The 16,581-nt window shown below is 35.9% G+C and overlaps 1 protein-coding gene across 1 annotated transcript; it reads right to left on the bottom strand.

The window, feature by feature from the left end:
* Positions 1-637: 637 nt before the first annotated feature.
* On the bottom strand, positions 638-12,411 carry LOC130051851 (acid-sensing ion channel 2-like). Its single transcript, XM_056154811.1, has 6 exons — positions 11,849-12,411; positions 5,637-5,735; positions 4,452-4,623; positions 3,974-4,133; positions 3,589-3,719; positions 638-920 (listed from the first exon to the last, which is right to left on the bottom strand). The coding sequence occupies exons 1-6, from the start codon at positions 12,386-12,388 to the stop codon at positions 727-729; spliced, it is 1,296 nt and encodes a 431-aa protein (XP_056010786.1). The 5' UTR covers positions 12,389-12,411; the 3' UTR covers positions 638-726.
* Positions 12,412-16,581: the final 4,170 nt, after the last annotated feature.

The following is a 16,581-nucleotide window of genomic DNA, read 5'->3' as shown; positions in this document are numbered from 1 at the left end:
CAGGGGTCCGTGTTTGCCCAACTCTCTATTTTGTATTGCTTATAGGAGTTATGAGATTGTTCACTGTTCGTTATCTTCACCTTTCATGTATCTCTACATGTAATACTGTAAACAACATACATATGAAATTTTCTCCTTTTTTTGGAGTATGATTGTTGCGTGCATTGATGTGAAATTTGCGATCAACTCTAAACACTGTCTAGAAATATTTCAACCGTGTTACCGGTCTTCTTCAGTCGTGTTTATCTGATACTGAAGAAGACCGGCAACACGGTTGAACTATTTCTGGAGAGTGTTTAGAGTTGTTTTTTTTATATTATACTTCGACGAAAAGAGACTTATATATATATATATATATATATATATATATATATGGGGTCAAATGCAAAACGTTAAGCAGAGCGCTAAAATGACCAACGACACAAACAACCAAATTGTCCTTCTTCAGGATAAACGAAAAGGATTACATAATGAGGCAAATATTAACAGACAATAGTAACAAAACATATCATAGAAGCCATTCAGTAACGTCTTTACCTGCTAATAAAGTAGCTACAGATAAGAAAAAAAAATTCATTTTTGTTTTTCTCAAACTTTATTCAATATATTTTTCAGCTGAAATAATATACAAAATTCTTTGGAGTTTGTTTTTTGCATTTCTAGTTTCCTCTGATCAATATAGCTTCTAGTGTTTGAATTTCCAGTTGCCTTTGCCAATTTGCTAAATCATTTAAGGACACTGCTGTGAGTCTCCGTCCCATCTCCCGCCTCGTGCGACATCGCTCCATTCTCCAATGCAGGGACCTCAACGGTCTTCAATTTGTTGCGAGGTCGAAGAAGAAGTATAAAAAATTCCAGCAACTCAACCAGAGACAGCAGACTGGCACCCAAGAAAATCCCCATGAGACCTCCGATATCACCTGCATCAACACACAACAGGAACATATAGCAACAAGAAATACATGATTGTATTATTATACCTCAGTATGAAAATTGTATGCAACTCGTAATCTTATTGGTTTAGACAGTCACGTGGCAGAGATGATAAAATTCCATATTTCTCTCTCAAACATCTCCCCCATCATATGTCACCCCTTTGGCAGCCTCGTGAATTTTCCATTAATTTTATGTCAAGGTAGACGTAGTTTATTAGCTCTCATATTTCGTAAGACACAAAATATGTGGTTCTCTGATACACAGTTAAATCGCCTTATTTTGATTGGTACGAAAACAAGCAAGTAAATCAGCATTCAAAGAGAATAGAAATACAAAAACTGGTTATCATATTACTGTGTTTCGTTGTTTGTATGTTCTAATACATTGACGGCGTGGTGTTACCGTTAGGGCGATCTCATCTACATACAATGTATAGATGAGCGGACTCTAATTTCAAATGCATTTTTATAATCTTGCTTTGTATCGATATAATAAACAATTTATTGCATGAATGTTCGGGAGATATGAAGATTTATTCGCCTCCAAAACATATACATGTATTCCTCTCGAGCGTTATCCTCAGCGAATATGATTTTTCTTGGGTGAATAAATCTTCACATCTCCCTCACTTTCATACAATAAATGTATAATAGCAACACGTAACATCTGATGGATATTTTATAAAAATGCGTTTGATGTAATGTATTGTAGAGTGAACTATAGATACGGTTTCTGAGGGTGGGTAGGGTAATATGGAGGAGAGAGAAAGAAAAGCAGGGAAGGTGAAAGGGGGAGGAAGGAGGCAAACGTAAACCCCTGTTGTCTGCTTCCTCATGCTATTGAAAAGGCATTTTTTTTTAATTTTCTGCATCTCAGTGGTTGAATGAATAATTGGTTTAACGAGAGAGATTCCATGGGGGTCCATGTTCAAATAGGTCTTCAGTAGTCCTTGATTCTCATAGGACAATGAACGGTCCTTCGGATGAGACCGCAAGACCGAGTTCCATGTCACAGCAGGTGTGGCACGATAAAGGTCAAAGGGCATGAGCGCCGAACATAGGCCTCCATTTTGCAACCCTTCACAGGCAGGGGTGACGTTTCCATGATTGAAAAATTCTCAAGTGGGACGTTAAAAATATACAATCAATCAATCATGAGAGAGCGCTTGCTTCTTCGTCGGGGATCTCGGGATCGGATTCAAGAAATCATATTCAGGTTTGGAGGATATGCGATTGTACCATATTCTAGGAGAAGAAATTCACAAGGTACCCTAGTGGCACAATTATTGTATATTGTAAACGATTAATATTTATGTTTAGACGAGAAGATACATTTTGATTTGACAAGGTGCGGACCCATTAAGAGCAATACCACCAGTCATTACGTCAAATCCTGCTACTGCAAGGGACTAGGAATTGATACAGATTATGGAGATTACCTCTCATATTCATTGGTTCCGTTAAGACTTTTAAGTTACCACTCTTTTAAGAGTTCGGGAAATCGGGGGGTATCGATGTCGCCCATTACGTCCAGGCAGAAGATTTTGCATGTGGTGCTGTCAACGGGCTCACAACCAAGAAAAATTTCTCTAATACGTATAATGTGGTCATGACCAATAAAAGTTTCTACAATACATGCACTGAGTGACTTGATGCGAATACAAGATTCTGCATACTGCCTCACGGCCAATAAAATTTATACAACACGTTTACGAGCTTACTTTTATACAATGCGCTTACGGGCTCACGTCCTATCGGAGGTTTTTAATTCGATGCTAAAATCTTCCGATGCACCCTACAACGAGGATTGAACGTTAAGGCACTCCTGTGTTTTCCAAGACCAGACTAGATTACAACAATTTAACAGTTTTTACAACGTCGAAGAAATACGTAACCCCTTCAAATTTACCTGTCTGTGAACTATTGTCAATCAGGAGAAATTAAGCTTCAGATTGGTTGCTAGAAATGGATGGACATTTAGTTACGAGTCCTTATGTATATGTTATCTATCTTATTTGGAGATCGTAACGTCCGTGCAATCTTTTGATGTCTACCGCGTAAACCAGCTGGATAGGGGAACGGTTTTGACATTTTCATGTAGGGATAGTCCTCCTGATTGACAAGGGTTCAAAGACTAGGTAAATTTGAAGGCGGTGCTTATTTTCTCGGTCTTAAAAGATTGTCCTATTTCGTGATCGTATTGCGATTCGCCATTGGTTGCTGTGTGTTTCAGCTCACATTCAAACATGGTAACTCGCGTTGAGGCAAGAATGACGTAAGCACCATGGGGAGTGACGAGGAAGCCACGAATACGTTTCGAAAAGACTTAGAGGTATAACATCCTCCGACGGAACCTTATTTGTTTTGAACAGTAATAACATGTCTTGGTGTAGATGCTACCTGTTTTACGAGACTCTGTACAGCCACCGAAGGTCATGTTACGTTATGTCACCACGTTTCTATCCGCGCGGGATCGCTTGTTCACACGATGTCAAATTGCGATCGAACTGGAGGTATAAATGTCTCCATTGGTAGTGTTTGTGTCCACAATTTGATTTTGCAGGTCTATTATCAAAAAAGAAAGAAAAAGACAACGCTATCTGCTCTTCATAAAGTATTGCATCTGAACTGAGTGTTTAAAGCTTTCTCTTACTGAGCATCTCAAAAATATTGAACTCGGGGACTTCCGTTACTGCGGTCTCAATCAGGGAATCGTAATAAATCTTCAACTCTATGAAATTGTCTCTGAAAAGGGAAGAAAAAATATTTTCATTTGATCCACTTCTGAAATGAGGTAAAAAGTATTGAGAGCACCCAAATTATCACAATGTAGTCATGCAGACTTCTTTGATGAAGTATTGTACTTTGAGAGGACAAAACCTTGTATTTGAATAGTTTACAGGGGTTTTAGATTTCTCTGCAATCTTTGAAAATAAAAAAAACTATGTCATTAATTCGAAATCTCTTATTGAATCGATGATGATAGTTGTTTGCTTTCTTTATTAATCTGAATCATTTGCCCTTTATCTTGTTCTTACTTTGTATAAATGCTGGACAAGAAAACTCCCTCAGTAACAAAGTAGGTGCTCATAAAGTCCGACATGATCCGAGCATACGATATGGACGTTTTGTATTCGTACATGCTACATGGTCTTTTGCACTTGCAGTTGCTTGTAAAATCATTTGCCGATGCATTTCCTGAATTGAAAATACAAAGAGTACATTATACTGTGTAAATGCTACGACTGTCGACAATTAGTTTTCAATACGAGTTTGTTGCAAAAGCACCTCCATTTATTCAGATTTATGTTGTTGCACAAGAAGCGATATAAAATCATTTAGACATCGTCACAACTTACGATAAAACACAAAACAATTTTCCAATTCCTTGTACCAACACAAACGCTCAGGTCCTGTCAAAAATCAAAATAAACTTCAATTTCAGCATATATATTTTCCCCCAAGGATATACACAAAAGAAATTGCAAATTCAAAAACAGCTCATTGTAACATTACCGGGGTAGAGGAAGTAACGACAGTTTCTGCAGTGTTCATCAGCACTGACCAAATAATCTATCATGCACTCCATGCGGCAGGCCTTTTCGCTGTAGAATGCGTATCGATGTAGAGGGTTCCCCACTTCCTTTATGTTTAAGCAGCTGCCATACGGTTCATTTAGGAATTTTTTCTGCAAATAATTATTCATGCATATAAGGGACACGTTTACCTCTTCTGTTCTTCAGAGATAAAAGTCCAAGGGTCACATAAATTATACACTGCCCTCCCTCTTCCCCCCTTCCCTATAAATCACTCTAGATGACAAATCTTCAAACTATACTTATCAGACAACTTGATGTGTTCTTTTTCAATGTTAAGTATAATTTAGATTCGTTTAATCGTGGATATAGTTTCGGTATTTGTAACTAAAACTTCTTTCCAAAACAAGGTATAGCTATAATGCAAAAGATTTCTCGGATAGTTAGATCCAAAGTGAGAAAGATTTACTGATGAGCTTTTTGTAATAACATTATATAACATACTCAGTAGGTTATCCTAAGATTGAAAAATTCTTCTCAACCAGGATAGATTAAGAGACTTGATATAGGATTCTAAATGTACTACTTGATGTCCTCCATCAGAAATTTTCCGAATTAAATGCACTCTCGATATTTATCATTTTCCCCATTCCAGATGAATTGGAAGAATATCCTTTCTAATTGATTGAGCCACGGTTTGCACAGTTTTGAAAGTGTCATAAATAAGTAAGTTTAGGCAAAAGAAGTGATTTTATGACAGCTTCTTACCCTTGTTACAGAGACGGTGTCTACACTGTTTCCTACCCTTGTTACAGAGACGGTGACTACACTGTTTCCTACCCTTGTTACAGAGACGGTGACTACACTGTTTCCTACCCTTGTTACAGAGACGGTGTCTACACTGTTTCCTACCCTTGTTACAGAGACGGTGACTACACTGTTTCCTACCCTTGTTACAGAGACGGTGTCTACACTGTTTCCTACCCTTGTTACAGAGACGGTGTCTACACTGTTTCCTACCCTTGTTACAGAGACGGTGTCTACACTGTTTCCTACCCTTGTTACAGAGACGGTGTCTACACTGTTTCCTACCCTTGTTACAGAGACGGTGTCTACACTGTTTCCTACCCTTGTTACAGAGACGGTGTCTACACTGTTTTCCTACCCTTGTTCTGCTGATGACGGCCTCAGCTGACAGTCCAGGAGCCACCAAAAATCCACCCAAGGAAGGAAGTGGAGCCTCCCCCGGTTCATGGAGGACCACCTGTCATCACAATACATGTATAAATAACATTCAAAGTCTAAAAGTCTGTAAATGTAAATTAATAATCAGAATAGATTGATGTTGTACATATATTGTCGCCTGAGATTCATTTTGTTCTTTCCGCATTTTTATGGAAAATCGATGTCAAAGTTCAGAGAACAATATCTGTTTACTCGAAGTGTTATAAGCAATGAAAATGTTAGTGATTAATAATGTTATGCATGCCAATTTCAAGTCATTTTACTTTTATGTAATATGTAGTGAAACAAGTTTAATGTCAGAAATGGAGATTTAATCCGTAGTATTTGAACTTTCCAATCAGAATTAAAATGTTTTTTAAAGATAAAACATTTAAGATAAATTGTTCAGTCATCAAGCAAAGTATCAGTTATTTTCATCGGTGAAAAGTGAAAATAACGAACAGTGATCAGTCTCATAACCCCTATAAAGAATACAAAGAGTTGGACAAGCATTTACTCTTGGATATACCAGAGGTGGGATTAGGTGCCTAGAAGGAGTAAACACCTCTGTCGATATATTACACCGGCCATGAGGTGTATACCTTGATCAAGTAAATGAAGTAATCTATAGTAAAAATCGGTGTGTATGACTAACGGGATATTTTGAAGGATTGCGATATTTTGTTGTTTATTTAAATAGCTTGTTGTTTATGTGTGATGTCACTATACACATTCCTGTATAGATAAGGACACGCCTCCTTACTGGAACCTTAACTGTTCTGCGTACCAAATGTTCTTCAGATGTTTTGAACTCTACATTTGATGTCCCCCTTTTCTGGTATATGTTGTGGTACAATACGTTTGAAGTTTCTCCGTCAAAGTTGTTACTATTTTCTTCAGGAGCAAAATATTGGGACTTGGAAGAACATTCAGTGGATCCAGCAATGTATCTTTGTGAAGCTTTTTGTGAAGTTTAGGAATACAGTATGGGTATGGTGCCTCATATTCATAAAGATGTCCATCGTTCAAAGGGGCAGTTGTAGTATAAGTACTGTAACCAAATGTGGAATTAATATCAAATTCGTTTGAAATACAGTTAACTAATAATGAACCTTACAAACAAAGATAATAATGTTACAAGCTTTGTCAGCTGGAACCAAATCGTATTCCTCATGTAACCTATCTAATTCTTTTATCACTTCTGGCGGTGTAAAATGTTTTCTGAATAGACACATCGCATGTTTCCAAAGTATACAAAATTATATGCATTTTGTCTTTACTATGCTTATAGTAATTCATTCGGATCATTAGTTCGCCGAAATATTGCGATAATAAGCCACAATTGGGATTTAAATCCAAGCCCCGAATTCAAAAAGTCTCGTTAATTATTTAGGTAGTCACGTGGTACAGTGGCGCCACATGCGATCTTCTTCGATCAACTGATCGTGAAAGTAGTGTTAGAAAATTTTAAAACCCTTTGTTAAGGGGCCTAATTTATACTTTTTTATTATTATTGAATTGTGATCTACACGTTGTTAGGAAGTGGGAGCACATAGTTATTTGATATAAATTATGTTATACTTGATGTTACGAGTTCATTAAAAAATAAAAGCATTATAAGTCAGGAAATACAATATCTTTATTATTTGTAATTGAAAGTTAAACATTTTATATATTTAATTATTTTGTAACTCTACCAATTGGTAGAAACTGGGAGCACAAGTTATATGTTGTTACAATATATAGGTCAGTTTGTGCGAGTGTGTATTGAGGCCCAGGATAGAATGTATATATGCTGTAGACCTAGTAGTGCTTCGCTTCAATATACGTGTAACCATTTTCTCGCAGTTTATATTGATCTCTGTCCAACTGCTTTTTGAAAAAGTGCATGGACAAAGGCAACTGTTTTCATGGCAAAGTCCTTGCACCGAGAAAAAATACCCATGTATTTTTCCTCACACCTTCCTTCGAAAAGTTGAGAAAAAAACCTCAGTCTAAATCCTTTCTACTGACAGCTAGTACACCCTTAAACGTTACAAAACACACATGCATTATTATTTACAAGCAGTTAACGTGATAATTGGCTTTTTTGTCCATTAAATCAAATCTGTTTCTGAAATGGCTATCTTCTGTTTTTAAATTTTTTTGCTTGAGGTCGCACAAACGTCACACAAAATGGCACGTAAAATATCGAAAGTAAATATGCATATCGCAAGATTTCAAAGTAAAAAAACAACGCAATATATTTCATTTAAAACACATTTAAAGTAGTTTTAGACATGAAAAGAATTGATTGTGCTGAAAAAATTAAAACGGGTAGTAACATACAATGTGTTCTTTAATGCATTTCCCCCTAAGAGCTGTATCCCTTGTTTATGAGCAATGAGTTTCACAGCTGTGTAGAGACAAACCTACAAGCTTAATATCACTGCACACCAAGTTCTTGTGCTTGGTATACAGGAGTAAAGAAGACTTTTATAGATTGAATAACTGTATTTTCCCTAAATCATCCTTATAGCCTAATCACTAAGCCTGAACTCCTGAGTCATGACTTTCACGATTCTGGTATATACACAGTTTGTTTCATCAAGAATGGACAAAAATTTAACCGTTTAATGCTAGTTACCCCCGCCTTGTAGTCCGAAAAGGTGAAGATAACAAAACGCGTTCTATCTTACAACTCCGATAAAGAATGCAAAATTAGGAGTAGGACAAACACGGACCCGGGACACTCGATACATGTGAACCATTGTCCTGACCATTGGGTCATGAAATTGAAAATTCCAAAGAGGGTTCCGTCCTTAAAAGATTACGAACCTAGTTTGCTTTTCGATGTTGAGATATAGAAAGGGTTTGTTTTACCCCCTTCAAGAATGTTGCACTCTTATTGAGATGTCAGCAGCGGTAGATGAAGTACCCCAGACATATGCTGAGTGGTCAGGGCGTAGAAGTAATTGTTCTTTAACGTACCAACGCCTGCCGCGACTCGGGACCTCCGTTTTTAAAGTGTGACTCTCATACTAAGAAACCAGTTTTGATGTCAGATGTCTACAAGTGATGAAAGAAAATCTATAAAGATTGTAATTGTCTTCTGGGTTGCAGTCCTATCTTTAGGGCTCCAAAAGGGCAGGGGCAACGAAATTCACAATTTTTCCCCTATCCCAAAACATGCTCCACATCAATGAGTTGAAAATTGGACAAGCAGTAAATGTTCAAAAGATAACAAAGGACATCTCTTGACTATTATTCTTTATGGTAAAATTCAAATTGACGAACCTGCACCATTTATTGAAAATTAAAATATTTGATTTTGTTTTCGAGCTTCAGAAATATTGATTTTGTTAGTCCATATGTTACTTAGACTTATTTATATTCCTTTTAAATGTAATATACCTGTTGTAAATATATAATTTGACAATTTATGCAACTTTCAGTAAAAAGTAGATGTATGTCCTTGAATTTGTGAATGAGAAAACAATTTCCTGAATATTATATAATGCTCTATTTACAAATTGAAATATTATTGTGGTTTTTCAAAATGAATCTTACGTATATGCTCAAATCATCTTGAGATAAAAACAACAAATATCTATCTTTCATATTTTGTTTGAGATCATGTTACAAGTGACTTTGTAAATATAAACAGATTTTGAAATTATAAAGAGTCAGGATCTTTCTCTTGTTGATAGAACATGATCTCTATTATTAATTCTGTGGAATATGATGCCAGACAATTGGCTAGATATGAAAAAGAATAATGTGACACCTTGTCAGAATGTATAAGAAGTACTGGGGAAAACAATAGACTAATTATCCTACTGTGTTTATTAACCACAATTGATGAAATAATTAATTTTGCATGCATCGTCGCAAGTCACGCCTATTGTCTTCGTTTAACTACATCAAACGCCGTGGTTGTATGATTTAAAAAAAACCATCGACTTCATGAATAGGTATGTTCATTAGTCAACCAATCGGTGAGCTTCCATGATCATGCAGCCATGGTTTGAGGTAGGGTAGGTATTACCGGACTCAATAATCTTGGCTACCGACGATTGGTTACATGAGAGATATGTATTGATATCAGCTGACAAAGATTGTAGCAATATTGTCTTTGGTTGTAAGGCATATAATAACAACTGTATTTTAAACGAACTTGGCTTTAATTCCACATTTGGTAATCTTACTTTATCCTAAGTTCCATTTCAAAAGATGAAATTCTCCAAAGTGACGTCTCAGTTTTAAACACTTTTAATATCTCAGTCAATGGGACTAATGGGTATACTGAATTCCAAATCTTCACAAACCCTTACAGAAATACATTGCTGGATCCGGTAATTTATCTACCACGCTCCCATCTTTGCTCCTCATGAAAACATTAACAGCGGTAAAGGAGAAACTTGAAACGTATTCTGTCACAACATACTCCTCCTAGGCACCTGATCCCACCTCTGGTGTGTCCGGGGGTCCGTGTTTTCCCAACTGTCTATTTTTGTATTGCTTGTGGGAGTTATGAGATTGATCACTGTTCGTTATCTTCACCTTGCATATGAGAAGTAGCGTAAATGAAATGTGGATTCTGAAAAATTCCAAAGAACTCTAAGTAAATTTGAAATCACAAAACTTTTCTTTAAAATCAACAACATCAAAACGTATAATTTTTTTTTTTTTTTTTTTTTTTTTTTACACTTTTCTCGATCGTTCCGCTCAATAAATTAATCACTAGGTTTTTTGACATCATAGACAGCTACTTTGTCAATAAAAATGGGAAAAGGAAAAGTTTTGATCTTGTGATACAAAAAGAAATATATAACTGCATCGGTGAATAAATCTTAGTTAGCAAATTTAACAATTTACACAATGCATTTTTAACATATCGACTATCTATATAATTTTCGAAACATGAAAAAGTGAAGATACAAACAGTGATCAATCTCATTGCAGTTAGGTAAATGAGAACATCTCGATATACCAGAGGTTGGACCTAAAAGGGGAAAGAATCCCTTGTCGACCCGTCACACACAAGGTGAGCCCTATATCTTGATCAGGTAAACGGATCCGGAGTAATCCTTAGAGAAACGTATTGTGCAAGGAACGGTTTAACAATTGGTATTAAACATGTTAGACAGCATTTGACCCAATGACAGTTTCTGTAGGTAATTGACAATCTAGATCGTTACCAGGGAAACGAGATAGAGAAAGGGAGCGTTTTACTTGATTTAAAACTCGAATTTGGATAGTTAATCTCAAGGATACATATAAAAATAATACCACTAGGACGGACGTCTGCCGGGTATGTTTCTACAGGCAGTTGCCTTTCATGTCGTTTTATCATAAAGACAAATTACAGCAAACTATTCATATTCCATTAATGTATTTATATCTTATTTTTAAAGCATTATGATAAAAGACTGGTGGAATTAATCTGAACAAATCACATTCTTTGTTAAAATGCATGACAAAATTCCCTGGTTAGTGCGACTCCGGAAGAAGAGAAATTTGACCTATGAATATTTTAACATAATGGGTCAGCATCCGTAAGCTACGCTTAACAGTTTCGTCATGGTTTCAAGTTAATTAAATATGAATGGTGTTTATGTTCCAAAGGGAATCGTATTCAATGTTTGAATACCAGAGCGCAGTGTTTTTCATGGTTACACATCCCAACCAAGGTTTCCGCGAAACGTCCCCTCGTAGTATGTGTCCTCAACAGTCCTCTTTAGCGAGCTTGTCCTTTTAGCTATAAAAAACATCAACACCCTGATCTCTAAACACCACTAGGAATGTAACTGCATAACATTACACTATTCGTGCAAATTTAATGAAATATCATATGAAGTAACCGAGTCTTACATTTTGTACGCAAAGAATTTCGAAATATCTCATCAGGTGACCTTGCTCCGTCTGTCGGTATTTGTTTATTTATCTCCCTCTTATATCAATGTAAAACTTATACGGTACCAATTTTGATGCAACAGATGCGCATTTCGAATCTAATTAAAATCAGACTTCTTAGATCCGCGCCGTAAGAGTATACGGCGCAGATCTAAGAAGTCTGATTTTAATTAGATTGCCTCTTGGATCGAAAACACATAGTATGAACACTTCTCTTGTCCCTGTTTAATTTGAAATGTCCTACATGTTCTTATCTACCTTGATCCCTGCTTGAATGGTAGACGAGTAAAAGTAGTTCGCTTGTTGAATGTCAATAAACACTCCGAGGCCTCCATCAGATCCGGAGTACGATGTCTGTAACCGCTGGTTCCCTTCCCCATTAAATGTGAAGCACACACCCATCTCAGTCAGCGTAGTTATAAATAGATTCTGACACGGCTCCAGTCTTCCTTTCCAAGTGCATATTGGCAGCATCTCCTGTACGGTGTTGGAATATTCCCGAACACAGTGCAACATTTCTTCCCCGTTTGGAATTTTTCCAAATATTACATCCAGTTCATCTGTTAACCTATCCTCTATCACTAAAGTTTCTCCAAAGTTCACAAAGAGTGTGTCTAATCCTACAAACGCTGTATTATTGCAATGAATGATGCTCTTTTTGACCATGTTCATATTGCAGATGGTCACTGCCGGAAAGTCGATACGATTTTTGTTGTCGGCGGATATTTGGGTGACAGTGTTGTACTTCAGGAAGCTTATGAATGCATCGACAATGAAGACGACTAACGTCACAGTCATAAGCAAGGTAAATATCAGCCAGGCATACCTACCAAATTTAGATAAAAATCATCAAAAATCATTGCTACATCAATATATAGACCATTCTTACACAGAATGGCATAAGAATTTAGCTGTAATAATTTCGTAACAGGTTGTGGTAGCTCAGAAGTAAAGCGTTCGCTTTGTAACCGGGAGGTTGTGAGTTCGAGCCTCGCTCTAACTAAGATGTAAACATAAGTAGTGATTGCTCCTTCACCAATTAGAAGTCTTTCATGTGACCTTTTAAAAAAGCGGAGGTATCGTGTCTCAGCAAGAGTTGGCGTGTTAAAGAACCCTCACTGTTGCGGCCATGATCGCTAAGCATAGGTCTAAAACTACAGCTGTGATGACTGAATATGAGTGAAAAATTCTGCACGGGACGTAAAACAAACCCCGAGGGTGTGGGTTCAAGTTCTGCTCTTATATCGGCCACAGCAAACCTAAGGATTGAAATAGGTAGCGACTGCTCCCTCACCAAACGTTCGACAATTACAAATGAGATTAACTGATGTTTCGGAAAAATCGAGGTCCCGTGTGACGTCATGCTTTTAGTACGATTTCGAACTCTCGCCACTACGCTCCTGTGCCCTTATTCACAAAACATCTTACGACTAAGCTGAGGAAAAAATTCTGTCTGATAATCAAAAACCAATCACAAGATCATAACTATGTTATCAAGTTTTATAGACCACAGATGTACTTTACATATTAATTAAGAAAATCTACAATAAATGAAAAATAAGAAAATTACAGTGTTCGTAAATTTTGATCTTAGTCGTAAGATATTTTGTGAATAAGAGCACTGGGCACCATACCTAGGTTTAAGTTCATGACACTTCATTGCAACGTTGCGATATGTGCGAGAATATCTCAATGTGACGTTAAACAACACACAAAGAGATATAATCATTGTTGTCCGCTGACTCCGCTGTAGGAGAACCGTATGTTATAAATATTAAAATGCTGTCTTTAGTCTGTTAAACGGGAGATGAAGACGCAAAGATGCCGACGAAATGTAAATTCTAGGCTCAAAATAGATAGTTTATGAAGATATCTTTTCATTAAATCAACAAAATGACTTAATGAAATCCGTTTTCAATGTTGCGATTTGTTATCAAAACGGCGTAATCAAAATATCTTTAATTCAATCGTTTGGTTAATTAAATGCAGAGATATAGTCAAAAAGTACATGTATTTATTTAGAGCATGAAATTGACATTTTGTCGACATTTTATTTGCGACTTACAGTAAATATTACCGTTCAAAAGTAGAATGATAACCAAGACGACAATGATTCTATTGGCGTGATTCTTGTCGATAGCTACAAGTCACTATGTGGATTTAACTACAACCTGTCGACCTGCCACACCCGCCGTGATCCATATATCTAGATCAAGTAAACGGAGTAATCCGTAGTCAGAATCAGTGTGCCAAGAATGGCGTATCAATTGGTATGAAACACGCCAGACAGCGTTTGACCCAATGACAGAAAGCAGATTGTTAGAAGAACCATAGCGAAATTCTGACTTTAAATGATACCACTGTGACATAAACTTGTTTGTCAGTAGCCTGCCTTAATTTAAAAACTGACCATAAGCAGAACAAGCTCTTGCATATCGAATCAGTTGAGAAGTATAAACATCATATGCAGGTGATATTGGAATATTGCTACATAAATATGGGAAGTTGACGATGGAGAAGCTAAATCCATCCCGTTTGTCATACAGTTGAGTTGTTAGTTTGCCGTTAATATCTATCTTAAATGAAATATCTGAGTACAAATCAGATGTAGAAGACGATGTAGTGTATTTTATTTCGAATTCACTGGGATATAACGAATGGACATACTAAATAAAAGGATTATTGTTAATAGATAAAACGTCGTCTTTATCATCTACATATAAATGTCGAGTTGTGATCACAGGAAGAGATTTTTTCTTCTCATGTAGATGCTTTTGAATAGATTCTGCATCATAAGAGAGCTAACAAAGGAGCACAATTCGTGCCCATGCGAATTCCAACAGATTGTTGGAACACCCATTCACCAAAGACTACGAAGATAATATTGTCTATGAGGAACTCCAACATATTTTTTATCTCTAGTTCTTGTGCATGGAATCAGAGTAGTGTTTAACAAAGTAATTTTTGGATGACTGATCACAAAATATGAATATTTCCTTTTTCAATTTTTTTTCAAGAAGCAACTGTCTATGATGTCAAAAAGTATCGTCTTCAATTTATCGTGAGGAATAGTCGAGTAAAGTGCTAAAAAGTCATACGTTTTGAGGCTTTTGATTTGAAAGAAAATTACGATTTTAAATTCATATACGGAAATTCTGTGTAATTTGTTGTTTACTAAGGAACTGTTTGAAGCTACTACCTTAGGTGCACTCAGACTGTTTATATGTATATAAACAAACAACAAAAAAACCAAAAAAAAACCAAAAAAAAAACCGCACACACACTTTGAAGGGAAAAGCGAAGAAAATTCCGTGCAGCGTTTTGAAAAAGGTAACAGAACCATTCTGACTACGGTTTTTAGCATTAATTTAGCAAACAGATTTTGGGTGATTTTTTCCTCCTATATAGGAGGCCGAAGATACACTTTTTTTTTACGAACAATAGGTCAACATTAGGGGGTCAATTTTCAAAATAAAAATGGTAAACAGTGTAAGATGAATAAGGTCTAATTCTGGATCTTCTTGATTTTTTCTATCTCCACCGCACTTAGTTTGGTGTGTTGTTTTTTGTTTGTCTATTGCTTTGTCATTTGTATGCCCGACAAGACCCAGAATTAGAGGAATGAATAAAAATATCAGATTATACAGTGAAAAAAATTAACAGTGTGATCCCTTGAATGATCCGCCTCCGTGATTCAAAAAATGGCGGAAATTATCTGTATTTGTTAAGTAGGTAAAGGATTACCGGTAATTGTTTCACTAATCATCAAATCACAAAGTAAGCTTAAGTTTTTTATGTCATAGCTTTAAAGTAAACTGTTCATTCATTTAACTTCATTTTACTAGCATATACGAAAAATTGCAAAGCAGTAGACAGATAATATAATTTTGAAATATGGGAGAAGGATAATGAATGAATGGACTGGCAAAATAATGTTTGTCAAAAATAAAAGTAAGATGCTGAACGAAAATGTATGAACTTTTCACCGTGAGATGAGATGACATGGAGATTATTGATAGCTTGTTTACAAGATCATGAGGGTGAAATCGATTAGGTCAGAAAAAACGTGTAACCAATCGGAGTGTAAGATGACTAGAGGTCAAATATTTATATACATTATTTACAAGAGAGAAAAAAAAAGGAATTAAAATTATGCAATAAATTAGAAGTGAAGTTGGATTTGCAATGTTAAATTACAGATTTTTCAAGGAAAGAGTTGTGTTTGTTTTGAGTTTAAGCCAATGTCAATAGTGCAGATTTTTTTTTATTTTTTTTTTTTAGATATAACAAATATGGAAAGGAATGTTAGAAGGATGTACGGAGGTATAAATGCGAGGAACAGAGGAGGAGTTCTTCAGTAGCTGATACAGAACTTTGTCTCTGTCTTTTCATTTTTACATGCAAGATATTAAGCATACTTGCGCATTTCTGAAATAACTTTTCAAATGGGTTACTTAATAATTGTGTTAACTTTTATGATAATGTTTGTAATTATTATTGTGAATATGTAATATTGATTGCAATCAATAATGATAATAATAGATTGTTTCTTTAATAAAAGAGTTTGTCTCTGTCTTTTCATTTATACAGGTTGGATGAAATAGGGCTTCTCCGTTCAACCTGAGAACACCAAATCCCAAGGTTTACTGGTATTGGTCAAGTATATGCATATCACGCTTTGTGCCATATCTGACTTAAAAATACTTCTTCCCCAATTCATTATTTGAGCAATTCTGAAGTCTAAGTCAGTTATGGGGCGAAATTGGATATGATATTACGATGATAGAAAGATGCTCTAATTTTTATTTGATTATAACCTACCCTTTTTATAGGTTTATTGTGGTCATATTTCCGTAATATTTGGCAAATTTCACGGAGAATTCACTAGCATTGCGACAATAATTTTGATGAGGAAAAATTTTGAAATGTTGGCCGTTTTGTAAATATCGGTAATGATGTAATAGTTGGGTACTCAACAATAATGGGTATCG

The sequence above is a fragment of the Ostrea edulis genome, chromosome 2, assembly GCF_947568905.1.
Source record: "Ostrea edulis chromosome 2, xbOstEdul1.1, whole genome shotgun sequence".
NCBI classification, from domain to species: domain Eukaryota; kingdom Metazoa; phylum Mollusca; class Bivalvia; order Ostreida; family Ostreidae; genus Ostrea; species Ostrea edulis.
Note: the sequence above shows the minus strand (reverse complement) of the source record. Positions and strands in the feature narration are given on the sequence as shown.

What these genes read in the sequence shown, in the direction of transcription:
- LOC130051851 (XM_056154811.1), bottom strand. Translation starts at nt 12,388, where the DNA reads ATGACTGTGACGTTAGTCGTCTTCATTGTCGATGCATTCATAAGCTTC. An exon ending in TTGTCCAGCATTTATACAAA is followed by an intron (nt 3,720 to 3,973) that starts GTAAGAACAAGA and finishes ACCTCATTTCAG; the next exon opens with AAGTGGATCAAATGAAAATA. An exon ending in CAATATTTTTGAGATGCTCA is followed by an intron (nt 921 to 3,588) that starts GTAAGAGAAAGC and finishes GTGTTGATGCAG; the next exon opens with GTGATATCGGAGGTCTCATG.